The sequence below is a fragment of the Setaria italica genome, chromosome VI (assembly GCF_000263155.2).
Source record: "Setaria italica strain Yugu1 chromosome VI, Setaria_italica_v2.0, whole genome shotgun sequence".
NCBI classification, from domain to species: Eukaryota; Viridiplantae; Streptophyta; class Magnoliopsida; order Poales; family Poaceae; genus Setaria; species Setaria italica.
The window spans coordinates 2,094,157-2,116,750 of NC_028455.1; the positions used below are offsets into that span (position 1 = coordinate 2,094,157).

Consider the following 22,594-nt stretch of genomic DNA (forward strand, 5'->3'; position numbering starts at 1 on the left):
TCAGCGCATGATTTGAAGAATTCATTCACCGTTACTTGCGATAACTCCTGCAATTCCTCAGTAATCATACCGGTAGCTTGTGAATGGGTTCAGAGTTATTTGTTTTCTTAACAGTTGTTTCGCCTTTAGCTACCTTGACTTGGAAGGCAGTGGTCGTTGCGGGTCTTAGTCCCGACGATGGTGATAGAGAAGGGGTGTTGTGGTTATCGTCGCTCGTACCAACAGGATTCGATGGATATGGAGATGGTGATCAAGCAGGATGCGACAGTCCCGGTGGTGACGACAGTCCTGAAGGTGGATGTGCTGGAGATGATGGTCTTGGGTTTTGAGGAGATGGTCGCTGCGGGTAATCTACGGGGAGCAATGATGCCTCCTTAGCAGCGATGATGGTGTTGCGTTTGCGCCATAAAATGATCCCGTGAAATGCATTGCCTAGTATCCTTTCCCTGTAACCTCCCGGGAGGTCAAGCTCTAGGTCTTCATATTGACTATCACAAATCTGCTCTAGGTCAACACTGAAGTAGTCAAGTGGAATCTCCATGCCATGACTTGTATGCACTGACAGGATTATCCTGGTAAAACACTCTCGTACGCCACCTATATATATAGGTCTCCGCTATTCAGTACCCAAAGTATAGAATAGCTTATTCCGTGCCCGAGGCTCGTTCCCCTCCCGGTACACACACGAGCGCAGACCAGCCGTCCGTTTTTTTTTTTTTTTTGACGGGAGAGGGAACCCCGCAGATCGGCGGTCGCGAAATTGGCGGACGGGAAGGCCGCGGCCAAGCGCGCCATGGAGACCCTCGTCGCGAACGGATGCACCAACATTCGTGGCGGCCGGCTTAGTAACGCCGTCGCCTGTGTCATCCTCCTCTCGGACGGCCAGGACAACAACAGCGGCAGCGGCGGCTTCTTCCACGGCCCTCGTAGCTTCCGCGCAACCAGCCACGACGTCCTCGTGCCGCCGTCCTTCATGCGCGCCGGTGCAAGTGTCACGACCACGACGCGGCGGCCATGCACGGCATTTCGGAGGTCACGGGTGGCACATTCTCCCTCATCGAGAACCACACGGCGATCCAAGACGTGTTCGCGCAGTGTGTCAGTGGGCTCCTCTCCATCACCGTACAGAGGGCGCGCGTCTCCGTCGAGTGCCTGCACCCCGGCGTGCGCCTCCGCGCGATCAAGTCCGGCCGCTACGAGATCCACGTCGATGCGGACGGCCGCACCGCCACGGTGGCTGTCGGCGAGCTCTACGTCGATGAGGAGCGGCGCTTGCTCCTATTCCTCGACGTGCCTAGAGCCGGCGCCACCGAATTAGCAGAGACAACAAGAGCTGGTTTCGAGACTCCGACCTGGAGGACAGCTCGCCAAGATGGAAGAAGTGCAGGGCCATATTTGTTTTAGCTAACTCGCTTTAGCTAACACCAAGTGAAATAAAATATAACTCTTATTTGTTTTTTCCACGTCTTGGCACACCTTAGCTAACACATCTTGGCACTAGTCTTAAAAACAAGCACTTTATAATTTGAATACAAATATTTCGTGACAGACATGTTATTAAATACAAACCTATTGCTATTTGAATACAATGATTTTGTGATTGCCAGCTCATATTGAAATTATTGTGACATGACATGTCCAACATATAAGAACCTCCACTGGGAAAATTTGAGTATTCAACAGTTGAAGGTTGCAAAATCAAAGTGCCCACGAGCATGACAGAACAAGATTGCATTGTACTGGGAAGGACTCCAGGAGGGTGCTCCACAGTCCACACGTCGAAGAGGAGGATGGCATAGGACCTGGTAGCGAAGCCTCGGCAGGTCGACATATTACCCAAGATGGATGTAGATAAAGATAAGGACGAGCTTTTCTTGACTTGCTGGCATGCTTGCTCATATCCTCCATCAGGCACGAGTACTTACATCTAAGATGCAGCAGCACATGTGCACCCAAATAAATCTGAAAAAGAAAAGCATATAAAATAATCAAAAACTCCATTGAGGATTAGTCAGACTTGTGATACTGAACAAGTAGATTATTTTAAAGCATAATGCTTAGCAGAAAGATATATGTACGACTGCATATAAGATGGTCCATTTGACATAACGAAATTAGAAAAGTTTCGGATATCAGAAAGGTTTATGAATCATTGTGACATATAGTGACAACTTGCTAACCTAAACTAAAAATGGAGCAGACATGCATTTCCACATACGAATCTTACAGCTGAAAATGGAGTAAGTAAAAAATCAATCCTACTTTATATTATCCATTGTCCATTTTGCACTTCAACTGGTCGGAAACACAAAACAGAGCATCAAGAACACCAGATCAAAAAATCCATAATGTTCTTCCTGGAAAGCAAACATTAGTGCTTCTAGTTCAAAATAAAGCTTTGTGTGCTTCTAATAGCATATTTTCTGATTAGCACCTCAAATTAAAAATTAGAGCAAAATGATCGATCGTCTCTAAAAATGACAGGAGCGTGGATGTGCATTACACCAAGGTTGCATATAACGATGTCACATGTGGATAGAAAAGTTTCTATGATTGTGTAATTGTAAATAATGAAATATAGGTGCAGAAACCTTGCTACATTCCAATTGAAGTGAGTGAATCGTTGCAACTGAAATAAACTCGCCACAAGTGGTGTCATGTCTGACTCTAAGAATAAAAATTCAATTATATGCAAAAAGCTTATCCTGCAAACATCCAGGGTATCATATAGTGATGACGATAGAAAACAATTAGGTGTATATATATTTTTTCTTTTGAGGAAGAATTAGGTGTATATCTTTGATACAACTTGTACATCAAAAGTGATACCTAATCAGTTTCAGTTGAACTAATCACAAATAAAAATCAACCATGTCTGGATTTCCGATCGTAATCTGACCATGCACATACAACTGGTTCAGTCCATTTAGATGCGAAGCTAAAAAGCCTCGACTAGAGAAATACATATGAAAGGCAATCTACCTGCAAAATCCCTCAAACAGCAATGTAGCTGCCAGTGAAGCAAAGTATCAACACTCTGAACTAGTAATCAATAAAAACTATTAATCCCCAAAAACAATGGATTCACAGGTTCCACAACCTCAGGCCATGGCACGTCCAATAAAAATTTAGTACCATGGTTATGCAAGATGGATCACATACTAAAAAATAGGACATTGATATAATTTGAAGATATACTAATTACTAGTTTACTGGATTAGTCTCAAATTGTGGATTTTTCATCCACCGACACACGTTAGAATCAATCAACCACTATGATCAGGCAACCTGTAAGATAAACAAGGCATATTGATCAGGCAAACAAGTATCATGAACCACAATGGTTAGAAGATAAAAGCTTCTGAATATTTGAAATTATTTGCAAAGTATATCAATCCAAATATATTAACTCATACAAGCTTAGGCAATCAACCCAACCAGATTCTTCTGGTCATGACAGGGGGAAAAACTCATGGCAACAACTGCTGGATGTACATAAACATTAAGGATGGGATTGATCAATGCTTCTCTATAGCACTGAACCCTGGAATTGAGCTCAATGAGATGTATATCTTTGATTTAACATGTGTAAAAAAATTGATAAATCCTAATTAGTTTCAGTTGGCACTAAACGCAAATCAAAATCAACCACATCTCGATTCCACTCATAATCTGACCATGCACATACTACCAATCCAGTCCATTTAGATGCAAAAGCTAGGAAGCCTCCACTACTGAAATAGATGTATACATGTAATTTGTATATTACAGGGAGATTTCATCAGAGCATTACAATTGAAGTAGCTACTTAGCTAGGATGTACACAGGTGTGAAAAACAGACTAGGCAGCACATCTAGGTTGTATCAATTGCAGTATCATAGAACATCAAATTTTTATCAATCAGCCGAAGCCAGAGAAATAAAGGTTTCAAACAAAATACCTGGTCCAGCTCAATTGACACTTGCAGGTCATAGAAACAAGAATCCCATCATCTGGGTAACAATACAAGCTTTGGCGCACCCACCCACGGTGCACGTTATCAAGGGAGCAATCTATATTTATGAAGCTGATTCAAGCTAAGAAATGAAGGATTTGGTTGGATTCATATGAGAGGACCCTGAAATTCATACAATGACTAATGGGAAGAAATGATAAGCGCCTTCAGTTAGGAATCAAGCTTTTCTCAGCCTCCTTTAGCCTTCTTTCTGATTAGTACATCAAATTTGGAATTTGCGAAAAATGATTGGCAATCCTAAAGACACATGAACAGGTGCATGGATATCACCTCCCCTGAACTCATGGGATAAAGGAATTATCATCAGCACCGTGCACCATATAATCTCAACTGCTGAGGGAATTAATCCAGCTTCTCCGTATAGCATAACCAGAAAAAACAGCCTTGCCATTAACAAATAGTTATATCATACCAGATTTTTTATTGGTTAACAATTAACTATATCCTACCAGCATTCCCACTGTCAAAGGTGAATTTAATTAGAGGTAGTAGTCACAAACAAAATCTATAAAACAATATGGTTCAGAAGTCGGAAGGGGCAAGGAGTCATAAAAATACAAGAACAATTTTTGTTCCTACTAGGAAGATCTGAACTCAATCAGGGGGGGTATCGTACTTGACCTCTTTTATTAAACTGTCAACTAAAATTGATAGTTAAGGGAAAATCGATAGAATATAATCAGTTCAAAGTACATGAGCATGAGTAGAGCATCCACAGTGTTTTGAGTACGTCAAGATCACAATTCCGTGCTCACAGTTGCCATTGCCAGAGCTGTCAAGGACAAGGGATTTATACAAAACAGAGTACAATACTACAATGTATTTCAAATAACAAAAGTTAATTACAGATCATATTAATCAGGAATTATCTCATGTTTTTGCAAGTATGTGCTGCGGGAATTCGAGGACGGAGGGGGAAATAGGAGGAACTGAGCAATTTGGAGCATGGGGTTGTGATTTGTAGAGGATACGGGCAGCTAATTGGACAATCTTGGTCCATGTAAGACCTAGCTGCGACAGAGAGGAACAGGGTAAGAGAATGAGCAGTTTAGGGATCTCACCAATGAAAAAACGCCCGATGAGGAGATCGTAGCAGGGAGCTACCGTACCTGCCCTCACTGGATCCGCACGAGTGGACCTGCATGGAACAACGCACGTGAACTAGGGAGCTCCGGATGCCTGTCGATCAGCACTGGTCTTGATCTGGTGTACCAATCCCTGTCGTGGCCAACCGACCGGCTTCCGGTGAAACCCTTACCAAAGGCTCCCTCCCCTCATACTGACGGAATCACGGAAGTACCGGAAAACATCCTGAGATAGGCCAACCGACACAGCCGGAGCCCGAGATAGTAGTGGCTCTCCCGGCTCCTCCCCCAACTTGCTATTACCGAACTGCCCATCAATTTGGTGAAAATCACACCAAAAATTGCCACCCAAAGTCGTGAGTCGCGTCGTACCTGAAGGTTGGAGGCTTGCCGGCAGCTGGGACTCGCCGTCCCTTTCCATGGCTAGAGCGAGAGCGCCGCCATCGATCGACCTGGCTTGGAGCGATAGGGGAGCAGCTGCGGCCTGTGGGAGCTGCCACAGCACGGCATGGGGAAACGCCGCGACGAGACCAGCGCGGAGAGACGCAGCGCGGCGACGAAGGAGGCGAGGCGATACAGCGGGCCAAGAGCGGAGCCGTCATATGGAGAACCCGCCAGGCAAGTGGATAAGGAGAGACGAGCGGCACCGTTGACGACCGGCAGTAAAAAGGTAGGAAAGTGCGTATCTTTTCAAAAGAAAAGTTGGAAAAAAAAGAAAAAAATAAGAAGAAAGGAGGTATAAATGGAAAATAGAAAAAGAGGTTAATCTATAATTTGTATTTCATTAATTTTTTCATTCCTATATGAAATCACATTGCAAATTGAATGGAAAATAATTAAAACTCATATGTATAACCAAATCAAATAGGGCAAGGGTAAATTGGACATTTGGCCTATTTCATCCATTCATGAAAAATAAGAGGAGCCATTTTACCAAATATTTTTTTCAAACGGATTAAGAAAAAAAACTGCTCCACCAGAGAAACCATAGCTGGAGTCGTTTCAGCTATAGACGGAACCCTACCAAACGAGCCCTGCAATTAGGCACAGTGACGATGTGCTCCTCCCTTGCAATCGTTGAGCAACCAACCACTTTCCTTCTGACGCGTAGGTGAGATCACACCCTACTAGAAACATGACATTCATTCTTAACGTTAGTACGGACGACTTTTCATCCGGTATTAACACACGCGAAATTAGTGCTGGGTAGAAATTTTCAATCCTCGAAGGCCTTTTAGTATCGTGTAATATTATTGCCCGGTAATAAAAGGCCTAAACCATTCAGTATCGTGCAGTAACACCAGTACTCCATGGAGTACCATTTAGTACCAATCAATAACACCATTTTAGTAGCGGGCAGTGTTATTGCCCGGTACTTTCAAAAGAAAAGCATATCTAACTTAATCACATGTGCTGTGTGTCGGTGTTTTAACCCGGCAACCTACCAAGGGAGTACTTGAGGTAGAGTTTTGGTTGGTGGGTGTCGCCGAAATTAAGAGCTCGATGGTGATGTAGGTATACGATTTAGACAGGTTCGGGTCGCTAGATCGCGTAATACCCTACGTCATATGTGTTGTATACTCGTATTGGATTGAACTTGTTTTGAGGGGCTCCCTACCCGCCCTTATATATTGGGGAAGCAAGATTACAGGGTAGTTGTCGTATAGGAGTACTAGTCGAATTCGATTAGAGAGTTCTACTCTAACTCGGAAGAGTAGTTTCCATATCTTCGACTAGTCTTCAGGGATCCATGTAGACTACGCCACCCTGTATCGTAGTCTCCATATCTTGATACGTTTCGGTGTACTTCTCCTTGGCTGGATCCGTATAGGTTTTCTAGTGGTCCCATAGGTGTATGGCCGACAAACCTTTGAGTACTTCGTAGTCAAATGTAGCAGCCGCGAGTACTTTGCAGACGTGCTTGACTAGTTTCTAGTGCTCTTTGAGTACTTCAGTGGTAGCTAAGTCTTCGAGTACTTGTGTACTGCCATGCGGCTAGAAGGTACTCTAGCTGACATTTGTTTTTGGAGTAGTCTTGTCTCGAAATCTTTATACGGAAGTGCGATGAAAATCACACTTCATATGGAGTAGCCCCTGAGCCTTAGGTTGAATTGAAGAATCAGGTTGAGGATCAATCTGCAATTGTTCCATCTTCATCTTTATCTGGAAGAAAAAGAAAAATTTATCCAACAGACACGGTATACGTAGCCTCCGAGCCGGTACACGACTAGTTCCAGGAGGTATAAGGATCTTATCAACCATGGCCGTTGAGTCTTTATCAAGTTGGAAAGAAACTGACTTCCCGTGGATAGGCTCGAAAATTTTGCTGTTTGTTCGGGAATACCGTGTTGTTGTTCCGGTAATTTTGTCTCTGTTATAAAAGTTGGGGGAAAGTTACCCCCCGACTCTTAAGCTTTCATTCGCATCTACTATTTGCTCTAGCCAACAAACCCTAGCCCCCAGCGTTGTCGCCATCGCGCCTTAGGTTGCCAGCGCCACCACCGTTCTGCTCTATCATGGCCACCTCCGCTCGTCCTCCAAACCAAAACTGAGATGGGGAAGAAGTTTGAAGGAACCAAGAAGGGATCCAAGGGAGATGCCAAGAACGGAGCCTCTCGGAAGGGCAAAGAGCCCCAACTACCGCCATCGAAGCGTGAGAAAACGAACCAGACTGCTCCGCCCAACCAGGTAATATCTTGGACATGATCGACTATGAAAGAAGCAGAGATCCAAGCGTTAGTTGATGCCAAACTGCTGCAAGAGCGAGTAGTTGTGGGGTGGAGATGTGCCGTCAACAATCCATGGATGTTCGAAGAGCATCCCCAGGAAATGGTAATCTTTGCCCGATTTGTGGAATGTGGACTCGCTCTTCCCACCTCTGATTTCTTTCGGGGCCTGCTAGACTACTATTCTTTGCAATTGGTTCATCTGAATCCCAACAGCATTTTGCACATTTCCATATTTGTTCACTTGTGCGAAGCTTTCCTGGGGGTGGATCCGCACTTCAATCTTTTTCACAAGATTTTTCATCTGAAGCCACAACCAAGTGAAGATGATATGCAAGTTATTGGTGGTGCTGACTTCCAGATTCGCGAAAAGTACTCGGATCTGTACTTAAAATACGAGCTGGTGTCATCCCATGGCAGTTAGAAGGAGAAGTGATTTTATATTGAAGACCACGAGCCATCTGTGCCCAAGATAACTGGTCATCGTCCAACGTATAGTAGTCGGTGGCTTGATGAACCCACCATTATTGGGAGTATTCAAATACCCGATCTGCTAAAGAAGATCGCTGAACGGAAGAAGCAAGATGTGATAGGAGTAGTCGTGGCTCGCAGTTTCCTGAAGAAACATGTGCAGCCGTTGAAGCTTTGGTCAACTCCTGGGTATGAGTACTCTGGATTCGACGATCCTTCCCGGATGTCATCTGAGGATATTTCTGATGAAGAGGTGGAGGTTTGTCTGAGCCAAATGTTCAGAGAGGTTGATGATATGCCCGTAGTGGTCAAGGAGTTCAAGTTCAACAAACCAAACGAGCTGAAATGAAGTAAGTCGTTAACACTTGCTACGCTTCAAGGACTCGTAATTGCGATTGCCTAGGGATCCTTAAGTCGAGGAGGAGGATGATGATGATGATGAAATTGAGGCTTTCAGCAACTCTGATTCTAATACTGAAAATGACTTTTTGATGCAGCTGCAGGCTTCTAAGAGAGGCAAGTAGTCTTCTGACACCTCAAAACGGCCTTCAGAGGGAGATGATGCTGACGAGCATATGGCCCCGTTGCCGAAAAAGCGACGAGCAGGAGGCAACGGGGCCGGAGCAGGCGCACCGGCGCGGGAAAGCGAGGCTGGAGCAGGTGCAGGCAGCGGTGGGATACAGTGGCTCGGCGACGGTGGGATGCAATGGCTCGGCGACAGCGGGATGTGGTGGCTCAGCGATGGCGGGACAGGAGCTCAGCGGTGGCGCACGGAGGCCGGCGGCGCGGGAGACGAGGCGGGCCTCTACCTGCTGGTGCTTTTTTATTTTTTTAGAAAACTCTTCTATCCCAGTTGGTATTTCCCAACCGGAATAAAAGGGGTCTTTAGTCCCGGTTGAGTGACCCGGGACTGAAGACCCCTCCCCTTTTGTCTTAATTGCTCTATCCCGGATGCTTTTTTTGGGAGATTTGCTCCCTACCAACCAGGACTAAAAGTGAGTTCTCTACCACTGTATCCATTCAAGTGTCTGAAGCCTTCGGTCAAACGAACGAATGGATAATATCCATACAACTTTCATCCCTGGTGGAAGATATATTAAAATGGAGAAATAATAAGGACATATGTATGGGTGCTTTAGATGTTTCAAGAATACGCAAGTTACTGATACAGTTTCCTGTACACGTGCAGAATCAAGCACTATTTCCTGAATTCTCCGACTTTTCTTTGTTTATCGCCTTGCCACAAAAATCGAGCAAAGATATTCCAATTTTTGCAGCACACCAAGGGGACATCAGAAACTTGTGCCGCAAATTTTTCTTTATAAACAACGTATTTTTGCAAGTATATGCTTACATTCATGCAATGGAATCCAAGCTTGTATAATACAAAATGTAACTAATTAAACATAATATTACTTCCAAGAAGCCAAGAATGTGTAGCTGTACTTGAAAATTAATATTTAATTTGAAATCGCAAATTCCAGAACCATATCTTGAGAATTTCATGATTACTAATGTTGAAAATGTCAAATAGACTTGTACATGAAAAATCCATTATGTCATATCCACAAAATCGGGACTCAATAATTCAAGTTAAAATAGAGTAACATTGCAAAACAAACAGAAAATCAGGCAGCATTATGGACGTTGCAATAGGAACTTTATTGACTAGAAATAAAAGGAATTAAAATGTAGCATAATTCCTTTACATCATGGACGTTTTGATGGAATGCCATTGCCACAAAAATAAATGCAATTGAATTCTGATTAATTGTGACTTGCATGGATGCCTGGTAATTGGTCTATATAACACAGACGCACACAAAGCTACAGGAACCAGATTAACACTCGATTATCCCATCAGGCTGAGCTTGATCATATACTTGTGCAAGAAACAAACCCATTCACAGGCAGTAACAATGTCCAGCCACTTTCTCCTTATTGTCCTCGTGGCTTCCATCCTTCATGTGGCATATGCTACAGCAGCAACAACTTCGGCGAACTTGACAGCAGATGCGGCCGCGACGGCGTACGACATTCTAGAGAAGAACAACTTACCACGTGGCCTTCTCCCAAAGGGCGTGCAGTCATACAATCTCAGCCCAGATGGTAAATTTGAGGTAACCCTTCCTGGCGAGTGCGACTTCCCCGTCACTTTCGGTGGCCAAGATTTCAAGTTTCGTTTTGCAAGCACAGTCGGCGGCGTCATCCAAGCTGGATCCATCCATGAGGTGTATGGCGTGAGGGTGCAGATCAAGTTTGGGTGGCTTGGGTTAAGACAAGTCGATCGTGCTGGTGACCAGCTGACGCTCCAGGTGCAGCAGTTCACGCAAACATTTCCAACTAGCACCTTTGCCGTGAGCCCATCCTGCAGCTAAGGGCTACGATCGATCTAGTGCAGGAACGTACGGCAGACAGGAGTCATGCGTAAACTGCGGTGACTTGTCGTTTCGGGCATGTCTTGACTGCATTTCATTATTGCTCCTTAATTTTTGATGCCCTAGTATAAACATATTGCCTGTTCCTGAAGTGCTGTAATTTGATTGATTTTGTAATAAAAGCTGAATTTTATGTCTTGGACTGTGCACCAAAACTACATGTAAAAGATCAATTGCCTCTTGATTACATGCGTGTGCTACTTCAATGGACATATATTTTTCTTAATTACAAAATCGTCTCATTTTAGTATGACATTCCTCCAGCAAAATAACAAAACTAGCTGTTAGCTAGAAATATCATTTGAATTTGACGGAGCTAGTAGAATGGAAGACAAGATAATAACATGAAACGTCATTTAAGCTTGCATGACCTTTAAAAACCGACAAGATAATAACAAGATAATAAGCTGGTAATTGCATGACAAGATAATAACAAGGAGAACCAAGGCACTAGAGGCAAACCTATCAGCACTGCAATCCCTTTGGCAATTCTCCTAGCAACTTTTGGGTCGGAGTCATCATCTATCTTTATAAGAGACTAGACCACCGATCGATGATGGGTGTTGTGGATGGAACATGTCCCTGTTGAGTGATGTGTGGTGAGCTAAGGGACTATGAAAAAAATAAAACAGTGGTTAGGAGGTCACACAACGTGGAGGAAGATACGGTAGCCCGGTGGAGATATGTACGTTAGGGCATGTACTGGAGGTGAACGGGGTGGTGTAACGGCCGCAAGGTCTGATAGAACATCCCCAAGTTACCAACAATGACTACATCTCGTGTGAGATACAGGAGATTAATTGCTGCTTAGGAGTTCCGAAAAGTCTAAATTTGGATAGCCAAGAATAATTGTAATGGGACGACAAAAAGAGAGAAAGAAAAGGCATCTGACACAGCAAGGTCTTTCACTCCTCCGCTCATCCCACTCCTCCTCCGCTCCCGTCGCCGACAGGCGGGTCCCGCAAGTCATCCCCAACCTCCGTCCATCTCCCGCACGACTCCTCCGCATTGGCCGCGCCGCATATCTCGTGCCCGAGCCGGATGATCCAGGTCTGAGTCTTCCCTTAGTTTGAGGACCGTACATTAACCATGTGCTCCTCAATGTTTGGAGCGACAAGGGATGGTTGCTGGAGGACCGTGAAGTGTGCTCTACGAAATGTTTCCTCATCAATGTCCATCCGAGCGTTCCTCCCTAGTGAGCTCTTTCCCTTCAGTATCCCCTCATAGCATGATACAGGGACTCCAATCGAACTTAGGTTGTCCATAAAGTCAACACAAAACTCAATTACCTCCTCTGTTCTATATCCCTTTGCGATGCTTCCTTCCGCACGGGCACGGTTACGAACATACTTCTTCAGAATTTTCATAAACCTATCGAAAGGGAACATATTATGTAGAAGTACAAAACCAAGAATAAAATCTCTTCAACAAGGTGGACTATAAGGCGAGTCATGACATTAAAGAAGGAAGGTGGGAGGACCATCTCAAAGCTGACAAGGTATTGCACCACGTCCTTCTGTAGCTTTAGTAGATTGTCTGGATGGATTGCCTTTATTGAAATCATGTTGAGAAATGCACATAGCTTCATGATTGCCATTCTTACATTCTCTAGAAGAATAACCCTCAATGCAACAGGCAGCAGTTGTGTCATGAGGATATGATAGTCATGGGCCTTCAGATTTATGCATTTCTTCTATTTCAAATTTATTAATGCCTTTATATTCGAGGAGTAGCGTGATGGGACCTTGATATTATTCAAGCACTCAAACATGCTTTCTTTCTGTTTGTTGCTAAGAGTGTAAATGGTAGAATGCAAGTAATGCCATTATCTATTTTTTTCGGATGTAGGGCATCTTGTTGTTACATACGTTTCAGGTTCTGATGTGCTTCAATTGTATTCTTTGCCTTTTAATATACATCCAGGAAGATAAGCACATTCATGCAGAGATTTTTGAGTTCTTGAATTTGAATTGAAGTTTAAATTTCGAAATTTTGATTTTATTTCAAACTTTTCAATTTCTTTCTTCTTTCTCTTCTCTTTTGGGCCGCACCCTTCCTTTTCTCCCTTGCAGCTCAGGCGGCCCACCTTTTTCTCGCTCCAGCCCAGCAAGCTCGCTCGGCCCATTCCAACTCGCCGGCCCATCCCACACCTCCTCCGCTCCAGTCGCCGACAGGCGGGTCCCGCAAGTCATCCCCAACCTCCGTCCGTCTCCCGCACGACTCCTCCTCCGCATCGGCCGCGCCGCGTATCTCGCGCCGCGTCGCGACCAACGAGTATCTCGCGCCCGAGCTCGAGACCAACGAGTACACTTGTGTCACGTTTACTCGAATCGGGTCGGCAAATTAGAGTTGTAATCGAACTCGCCGATCAACGAACACAGATAAAACTGAAGGCGTTTTGGGATCGATCTCATCACTTTTGTCCTCGAGTTGCCCCCTCATCCTGCCGGCCGCCGGGACCCTGCCCTCGCCGTGCCTGCTGTTAGGTTCCGATCCTGGTCTCCGCCGGTCCGGCCGGCGTACGTCGACCGCGATGGCCTTCCCTCACATGCCGTTCTTAGTACCCGCCAGGCCGCGGGGGAACCTCGCGTACGTGGATCTGGAACCGAGGCCGAGCCAGGCCACCAGGAAGTTCCTCAGGCTCTTCGCCACGGTACTCTCCTCCGATCCCTTTCCATCCCTGGCAATATATCCACCTAAGGTCAACTGCACTCAGTTCTTCTGGATCAATGCTTGCGGCGGATCACAATTCTCAACATCACAAACCGTCGTTAGCTAGCTTTCTTTTCTTTTTAGAGTTACAGCAGCTTTCTTTTGGTTGACGTACGTTTGTGGTGCTCAAACCTTTGACTTGTGCTCTTTTGTAGTGTTTTGCAGCAACTCTTGGCATTGGGATGTTGGTCTGGTTGTTTGTATTGCGGTATGCATACCACGATCCTGAGTTGGAGAACAACTTCGGAATGGTAGCGCTCTCCTTCGTGGCTCTCCTTCTGATGGGATCCGGCTTCCTCATTACGCTTGAAGACGGAGAGGCATATGCGTAGCTTGGCTTATGCTGGTAGTATTTCAGAGAGAACCTTTTTCTGATTCTTGGAAGCTAGAGGTTACCATATTAGCTTCTCACTTCTATGGTAGCGGTTGGAAATTAGCTCATTATGCATTCTGCTTCATGTCTCCTCATTGCAAGGAGTATCTCAATAAAATCCACCATGGCTTGCTTATACCCATTCAGTATTGTCTAATTCTATATAGATTTTTTTTATTTTTCATTGAGGCTCCCCCTACCCACATGTTTTATGCAATTTGAGCATGAGTGTTCCACCTGATTTTCTGTTCCGTACACATTTACACTTTGAAATTGCTGGAGGACAGTTGAGCTGATATATGTTGTAAATTCATCAACGCATCGCAGGCTCAAAAGACATGAGGCTGTGAGCTAGTAAAGGATAAGAACATTTCATTTCAGAACATCTCAGATAACATTGTGAGAGTATGTTGCATTTGATACAATGCATCCTTTTGCAAAAACAAAAAACGGCATGAGTAGTGAACTACTGGTCAGACAATTCCATCAACAGCGAACAGCATACGCTGTTACACAATCCGGGGCTAAGAATAATGTTGACAGACTACTCACAGCTTGATCAAAAGAACTAATCCAAGAGAAGCCAATGTACAGTTGAGCACAATTTTGTCAAAGAACTAATCAAAGCTACACTTCTGGAATGCCACACTCATCTCAGTACCGCCGCATTGCACAATCACATATCACCGTCAAAGCAAGCCTACATAACAAAGGTCAAAGGCTAAGCAAGCCTACATAACAAAGGTCAAAGGCTGACAATTTTATATAGAAAGTTGGGAACAAATAAAATAAGATAACTATGGCCTACACTTACCCATATGAAAATGGAAATGTGTAGAGTGGCTGAAACAAAGACCAATGCTCGAAAAGCTACTGCTGAGTGTGGGAAGAGCGACCAGTGGCAGTAAAAGATCACAAGAAGTGTGGCGGCTGCAAGGAGGAGCATTCAATTAAATTTATTCATCAGAACTAATAAACTACCAACCTACAAGTGACGCCATCTGGCAACTTGTATAACAAGAGATATTTTCATACCTAGCATGCCAATGCGGCTGACGAGCCGGGTACAAAAATATAGAATCCGGGATCGTACGGATAGGCAGGGCACACCAAGACCGACCAAAAACCAAATCCAGGAGAACGCGAGGCCTGCCGACTTACGGTACGAAGAAGAGTAGGCGTCCTCCTTGAGCACGCCACCCGGCCCCATGTAAGGAAGCATAGTCAGAGAGGCGAACAGGGCACAGCTCTGCATAGCTGAACAGCGTGCGGTCTTCTCGCTACGCCTGTCGCTTTCCTGTTGACAATTAGGAACCATCAGTTGCCCCTCGAGCCCCCCAAAACAGAAGCTCGCAGACCCACCCCAAGCCCCCCAAAGACTAGGCGTCAACCTGTGCCAGATTGCCACCGGTGGCTGCATTAACCCGCCCGTGAATCCCGAAGGCTGGAGTTGCCACGGTCGTCAGTTCATCAAGCTAATTGGCACACGCAAGGACCGGGACACTCTACGTGTTCAACTCGGCGCGCCGTGCACACCGGGTGCTCGATCGAACACTCTACGTGCACTTCCGCACGGCCGGTACCACGGCAATACGGCATAACTGGCAGACAAACAACCCGGCGCGTGCGAAGGCGCACCCCAGGCGCGCGGTCGAACACCTGGCGTGCGCACCCCAGGCGCGCGGTCGAACACCTGGCGTGCGCACCCCCACGAAACCGGCCGCAAGCAAAGCCCGAGCGCGGCAGCCGTCGCCAGTCGAGCCAAGACGCGACACATCAAGAAGGCAAGAACGGGTCCTCTCTGACAGCATACCTGACCGGCAGCAGGAAGGTCGGCGACCGTCGCCTCATTGCCGACGAGTGGGGCCTCCAGGTCCGGTACCCTGCCGCTCTGCCTCCACTCCTTCCACCACGCCTTAATGCGCCCACAGCATCCCCTCGGCCGCGCCGCCTCCTCCTCCGCGCCCGCCCGCTGCGCGTCCTCCTCCGCGCCCGCCCGCTGCGCGTCCTCCTCCGAGCCCGCCCGCGCCGCCTCCTCCTCCGCGCCCGCCCGCACCGCCCTGACCGCGGTCGCCAGGCGGATCACATCGCACGCGTCCTTCAGAGTGGTCGCCGCCCCCCGCAGCTCTTCGGCGGCTCCGCGCAGCTCGACGACCGCGTCCTCCGCCCGCCGCAAGAGGTTCTCGGCCTTGCTCAGTAGGGTTGACTCCGCGCAATCGGCCACCGCGGCGGTCGCCGTGGCGGCGTCCATCTCCTCCGCACCGCCTCCTGTAGCGTCTGGGGTTTGTTGATTCGGTGGGGGATTTGGGAGGCGAGCGAGGAAGGAGGTGGAGAGCCGAGAGCGAGAGCGCGGGCGGCCCAGCGGGGAAGAGGAGAGGGCGAGAGAGGGAGGGGGAGCGCTGGTCCGGTCGGGTCAGGCAGCTTATATTAGCCTGAGCCAGGGGGCTCCGGTTGGGGCCTCATTGGCGTACGTGCCTGCACCGTGCGGCCGTGCCAAGCAGCCGGAGTCCAGGGCTCCAGGCCGCAACGTGTCGTCGGGTGCCCTCCGAGCCATTCTGTTCCAGGTCACGCTAGCCGGAGCGCGTGTGCGATCAGCAGGTCTGCGTGCACGCGATGCGCGCCGGGTGTGCAGTGGGATCGCCTGCTCGATCCATTCCGACCCCAGGCGCTCAAAATCAAAGTAGCAGAGCGGTACGCAGACACGCGCTCGCTAGGCAATTTGCATGCTTATGTGATCCGATGTGTCATAACAATAGGCCTTGTCTTGCCCCCCCCCCCCCCCCGGTCCTGTCACCTGTGCCGCTGGGAATCTACCCTCGCCGTGGTTAGCTGCCTGTTTGCTTCAGCTTATCAGTCGGATTATCAGCGTTTTTCTCTCACAACAAATCAGTTGTTTCAGCTTTTCAGCCGGCTTATAAGTCCAGCCGAACAGGGTCTAGGTTTCGAACCAGGGCCTCCGGTCCGGCCAACCCGGGCCGTGCGCGCTCCACGCGATGGCCCTCCTGGGCATGCAGCCAACGATTAGTAATCCCGAGACCAAGCGAGGTCACCTGGAAATTCTGCAAACCCTTCATGGAGGTACCGAGGGTGAGTTTGGGAGGGCTCCGGCTCCGCACGATCATCAAGGCACGGAGAAGTCAGAGCCGCACCAAACGGTGGAGGAGCCGGAGCCGCTTTTGGGCATCTCATGGAGGAGCCGGAGCTCTTTTGGGACTGCATGGATCGAAGGAGTTAGAAAAAGGGGCTCCGCGGCTCCGGCTCCATGTGCGGAGCACGCACGGAGAAACCTTCCCAAACTCGCCCTAAATTCGTTTCCCCTCCTCTGTTGATAAACCCAGATGATCATGTAGCAACTCCCTCGCCATCTATTCTTCTGAATCCACAGTAGGTTGAATGCATAAGCTTAGATCCCCATCGATTGAAACCATCATTGACTTCCACATTTTCATGTTTTAAGTTTAGTGTGTTCACACCATGACATCCTGTGCTTTTTTTCAGGCACCGTGCATGGCCGTACGGTCTACATGAGGAGGCGAGTTGGCCATGACAGTAGTACGGCCGAGTTCTTGGAAAGCTTGGTACGCTGAGAATCTGGAGGCGCGCCATGCCCACACCACGATGGAGCACATCGAAGGAAGCCAGTGTTTGTATTTTACTAATTATTTTAATCTAAAATAGAGAATAAAACATGACATAAACGATAGCATAAACACTTGTGTTTGTAGCAACAAACATAGAGCATGTGATGGAAATAACCGAAAACACAAAATGAACTAGAAAATTTGTTAGAGAATACCTCGAGGCAAGGCCAGTTCCGGAGGAACCGAATGCGCCGTTAGTCGACATCGTTAGTCGAGCCTGTTCGATGTAGTCGATCAGAGGTTGATGCCGTGTAGAGTTGATGCAGTGGAGATGGGTCGTCGGGAAGTAGTAGTAGATGATAGGAACGAGCAGTCGCGCAAGATAGCGCTCCGCAAAAATTTGATCGCCCTAGTACTCCTCGGGTGCAGAGGCTCTGGCAAGGGCGCAGTTTCAGAGTCTTGCTCTTCCGGCAAAAACGCAGTGCGACAGTGGAGGAGCTTCGGTGGTGTGTGTAGCGCGCGAAAGACTAAGAAGGAGCGCCTTTCTTATAGGCACCCTGAGACCTTTGAGCATCCAGGTGCACACCCTAAAAACTTGATCGCCCTTATACTCCTCGGGTGCAGAATCTCTAGCAAGGGTGTAGCTTCGAGGCCTGCTCTTCCGGCAAGGAGTGCCTTTCTTATAAGCACCCTGAGACCTTTGAGAATCCAGGTGAGCTCCCAAAAACTTGATCGCCCTTCACTACCCGAAAACCGGTACTTTGCCGAGTGTTTTTACGTTTGCGAAGTGTTTTACCTCGGGCACTCGGTAAAAAACCTTGTTGTCGAATGCTATCAAAAAAATACTCGGTAAAATAAAAATGACTTTGCCGAGTGTCCAATATCGGACACTAGGCAAACTTTGCTTTGAGCATCCAGGTGCACTATCCAATATACGTTTCAGGTTCCATGTGCTTCAATTGTATTCTTTGCCTTTTAATATACACCCAGGAAGATAATCACATTCATGCAGAGATTTTTGAGTTCTAGAATTTGAATTGAAGTTTAAATTTCGAAATTTTGATTTTATTTCAAACTTTTTCCCTTTCTTTCTTCTTTCTTTCTTCTTTCTCTTCTCTTTTGGGCCGCACCCTTCCTTTTCTCCCTTGCAGCTCACGCGGCCCACCTTTTTCTCGCTCCAGCCCAGCAAGCTCGCTCGGCCCATTCCAACTCGCCGGCCCATCCCACACCTCCTCCGCTCCAGTCGCCGACAGGCGGGTCCCGCAAGTCATCCCCAACCTCCGTCCGTCTCCCGCACGACTCCTCCTCCGCATCGGCCGCGCCGCGTATCTCGCGCCGCGTCGCGACCAACGAGTATCTCGCGCCCGAGCTCGAGACCAACGAGTACACTTGTGTCACGTTTACTCGAATCGGGTCGATCGGCAAATTAGAGTTGTAATCGAACTCGCCGATCGACGAACACAGATAAAACTGAAGGCGTTTTGGGATCGATCTCATCACTTTTGTCCTCGAGTTGCCCCCTCATCCTGCCGGCCGCCGGGACCCTGCCCTCGCCGTGCCTGCTGTTAGGTTCCGATCCTGGTCTCCGCCGGTCCGGCCGGCGTACGTCGACCGCGATGGCCTTCCCTCACATGCCGCTCTTAGTACCCGCCAGGCCGCGGGGGAACCTCGCGTACGTGGATATGGAACCAGGCTACGGGCCACTATCCCCGAGGCCGAGCCAGGCCACCAGGAAGTTCCTCAAGCTCTTCGCCACGGTACTCTCCTCCGATCCCTTTCCATCCCTGGCAATATATCCACCTAAGGTCAACTGCACTCAGTTCTTCTGGATCAATGCTTGCGGCGGATCACAATTCTCAACATCACAAACCGTCGTTAGCTAGCTTTCTTTTCTTTTTAGAGTTACAGCAGCTTTCTTTTGGTTGACGTACGTTCGTAGTGCTCAAACCTTTGACTTGTGCTCTTTTGTAGTGTTTTGCAGCTACTGTGGGCATTGGGATTTTGGTCTGCTTGTTTGTATTGCGGTATGCATACCACGATCCTGAGTTGGAGGACAACTTCGAAATGGTAGCGCTCTCCTTCGTGGCTCTCTTTATGATGGGATTCGGCTTCCTCATTATGCTTGAAGACGGAGAGGCATATGCGTAGCTTGGCTTATGCTGATAGTATTTCAGAGAGAACCTTTTTCTGATTCTTGGAAGCTAGAGGTTACCATATTAGCTTCTCACTTCTATGATAGCGGTTGGAAATTAGCTCATTATGCATTCTGCTTCATGTCTCCTCATTGCAAGGAGTATCTCAATAAAATCCACCATGGCTTGCTTATACCCATTCAGTATTGTCTAATTCTTTATAGATTTTTTTTATTTTTCATTGAGGCTCCCCCTACCCACATGTTTTATGCAATTTGAGCATGAGTGTTCCACCTGATTTTCTGTTCTGTACACATTTACACTTTAAAATTGCTGGAGGACAGTTGAGCTGATATATGTTGTAAATTCATCAACGCATCGCAGGCTCAAAAGACATGAGGCTGTGAGCTAGTAAAGGATAAGAACATTTCATTTCAGAACATCTCAGATAACATTGTGAGAGTATGTTGCATTTGATACAATGCATCCTTTTGCAAAAACAAAAAGCGGCATGAGTAGTGAACTACTGTTCTCTCGACCAGGTCTCTATCGTACCACCTGCATCGACCCCCAAGTAGGAACGACCGTCCGCAGTGGGTCCGGGAAGCAGGTGGAACGGATAATAAGGCGATCCCCGGGTCAGCCGTCCGTACGCGGAGCCTTACTGCACACGCCCTGCGAACGTTTGCATAGTAGCGCCTTAAACCTACCCGCTACGGCGTGATGGCCTGATGCGTGATGGCCTAACGCTATGACATGATGGCCTGACACTATGCTATGGTGTCTTGACGAGGATAACAGGGACCAAGGACGGAGGCCATACTGTATCCACCGGCAAAAGATTCGACAAGATTAGGCAGCGCCCGTATACCCACTCTTCTTTTTCTTCTCCCAACTTGTAAGCCTGCCCCCTTGGAATGTAAAACGGGATAGCCCCTCTCTCCCCAAGATAGACAATCTGATCCACAATGAGCACACACACGTTACACACTTGCAACACACTCCACCCTCAACACTTAGCGCATGCTAGGGCTCCGGCCAGTCTAGGGCTTAGGAACCCCACTTCTTCTTTCTCTCGTTTGTACCCCCACTGTAAACTTTGAGCATCTGGACTTAGGAATAAAGTCGACAACCGGCCCCCTAACTAGACGTAGAGCATGTTGCCCGAACCAGTATAGATCCTGTGTCATTGAGTGCTAGGCAATATCCGATTAATGCACGAAAAAACTACGTATAATTATTGTCGACCAGATTTTGCACTGACAGTTGGCGTCGTTTGTGTGGAAGACGCCATTGCGTTCTCGTTTGGCAGGTCATCGGATGGCCCATCTTCCCGCCGTTGCCACCATGGCAAACACCAGTGACACGATCCGCTTCGGCTCGCTGGAGTTCCCTGCTCCCGCTCTTGGCGGGACGTGGGTTCCACCGGTCTTTGCACCATCCCAGGCCTTCCGCTTTGGAAGCCTGGATTTCGTCGCTGATCAACTCGGCGTACTTCACCTTCGCAAGGAGGAAGCTCCCCCGGCATCCTCGGCAAAGGTGGCCCACTTCATCTTCTGCGAGCCGCTCGATAACCTTGACGTGGAAGCCCTTGCGCTCCGCATTGAGTACGTGCTGGGCGCCAGCCCCACAGTCAATGGCGTGGATACGATGACATATGCCCTCGTGAACACCTTCCAGCAGCTCTCCAGAGGACCTCTGCTGCCCCCACCATGCCTACCACGCGGTATTTTTCCTTTTGGCCTACCGTCCCCATCAGACGCCTATGTATAATGTCTCTGGAGAGCTTGAGATAAATTCCACCATCCCGAGAGTATGCTATGGTGGATGCCCTATGACAGGTTCCGGAGGCGGTAGAGTCTGCCGAGACTCACACCCCACCAGACCACTGCATGGAGGCCCAGGCGCGGGCTTAGGCACAAGATGATGCACTGTGGCACATCCGCTGTCGCCGCCACCAGCATGACCGTCGCACCACTCAGCACCTCATGCGCGCAACCCAGGAAGCGGAGCCCAGGGCTGCGCCCGTCAGGTATAGCGTAACATCATGGCCGGAGGGGATGATCCCCCGCAGTTCGCTCGGTTCGGACAGAACATCGCCGCCGCTGCGATGCTTTTGCGCAACCTACTTGAGCCTGCTGATCCCAAGGAGCAGGCCATCCACCGGAACCTTCAAACGCTGGTGGAAACTGCTACCGTACAATAGGTGGAGAGCTCCGCGTTGAGACAGCGGCATGCAGTCTCCTGCCCAACTGGGATGGTAGGGGCACACCAACCGGACCGCTCAATCCGCTCGCCTCCATAGCCTTGTCGCACCAGGCACAGTGCTGCAGCCACGCCTCAGCCTGGCCCTGCGTCGACACTGGCGCCGCAACATCAGCCCGTGCACGAGCGGTTGGGCTGAATCGCGATGCGCGTAGCATCATTCACGCGCGGCACCAGACGCAACATGAAGCCAACGTTGACTAGATGGCGGTGAAAGTAGCCAACGCAGCGCACGACTGCTCCGATGAGGCGCGTCCACCGTAAGAACAACTGAAGCCCTAGCCTTCGTCTATTGTTGTTGTTGTTGTTGTTGTTATTGTTTTTCGATGGAGTCTGAAACTTGTCTTCACCATTTTTGCCTTCGTCTACTTTGCCTTTTCCCTTGTTTTTGTTGTTGTTGTTGCTGCTCGGAGGTTCAGGTTGATGTTTGATTACCTTGCGCAGGGTGTAGCAGTCTATTGCTACGTGTTTGTTATGTGGGTGCCATGGGCACTGCTTTTTCAATAATTCGCTGAATGAGGGCCTGTCTTCGTTTCTATTGGACCCTTTCTTGCTTGAATTCGTCATTGCAGCAATAGTGTTGTCAGGCTTCCACTTGCGATTCTAGTTGCCTAGGTAGTTATTTTGGTGACTGTCGTTGCAGTTTCTATCTTGGTCTTAGTTGTTCCCGTGATTGTTATTGTTGTCATGGCCATGATCTTGAGTTTTTTGACATCCGTGGGGCGGCGCCTACTGAAGTCTTGGAACATTCAACGATCATAGAGTCCATTCTAGAAACACTCTATCACATCTGGT

The 22,594-nt window shown here is 48.0% G+C and overlaps 1 protein-coding gene and 2 long non-coding RNA genes across 4 annotated transcripts; 1 reads left to right on the plus strand and 2 right to left on the minus strand.

Moving 5' to 3' along the window:
• Positions 1–1,500: 1,500 nt before the first annotated feature.
• Positions 1,501–5,738, minus strand: LOC101756666. Its single transcript, XR_002678181.1, has 2 exons — positions 5,474–5,738; positions 1,501–5,408 (listed from the first exon to the last, which is right to left on the minus strand). It is a non-coding gene; the product is annotated as an uncharacterized LOC101756666 (long non-coding RNA).
• Positions 5,739–13,006: 7,268 nt separating this feature from the next.
• LOC111257544 lies at positions 13,007–13,963 on the plus strand. The gene is made up of 2 exons (XR_002678018.1): positions 13,007–13,389; positions 13,604–13,963. It is a non-coding gene; the product is annotated as an uncharacterized LOC111257544 (long non-coding RNA).
• Positions 13,964–14,173: 210 nt separating this feature from the next.
• LOC101756944 lies at positions 14,174–16,212 on the minus strand. 2 transcript variants are annotated; one of them, XM_022827445.1, is made up of 4 exons: positions 15,635–16,212; positions 14,983–15,118; positions 14,636–14,751; positions 14,174–14,521 (listed from the first exon to the last, which is right to left on the minus strand). In XM_022827445.1, exons 1-4 carry the CDS (start codon positions 16,070–16,072, stop codon positions 14,498–14,500), a joined length of 714 nt encoding a protein of 237 aa, XP_022683180.1. In that variant the 5' UTR covers positions 16,073–16,212; the 3' UTR covers positions 14,174–14,497. The 2 variants fall into 2 exon arrangements, with proteins under 2 accessions (XP_022683180.1, XP_004972606.2); XM_004972549.3 differs by having other exon boundaries at positions 14,857–15,118.
• Positions 16,213–22,594: the final 6,382 nt, after the last annotated feature.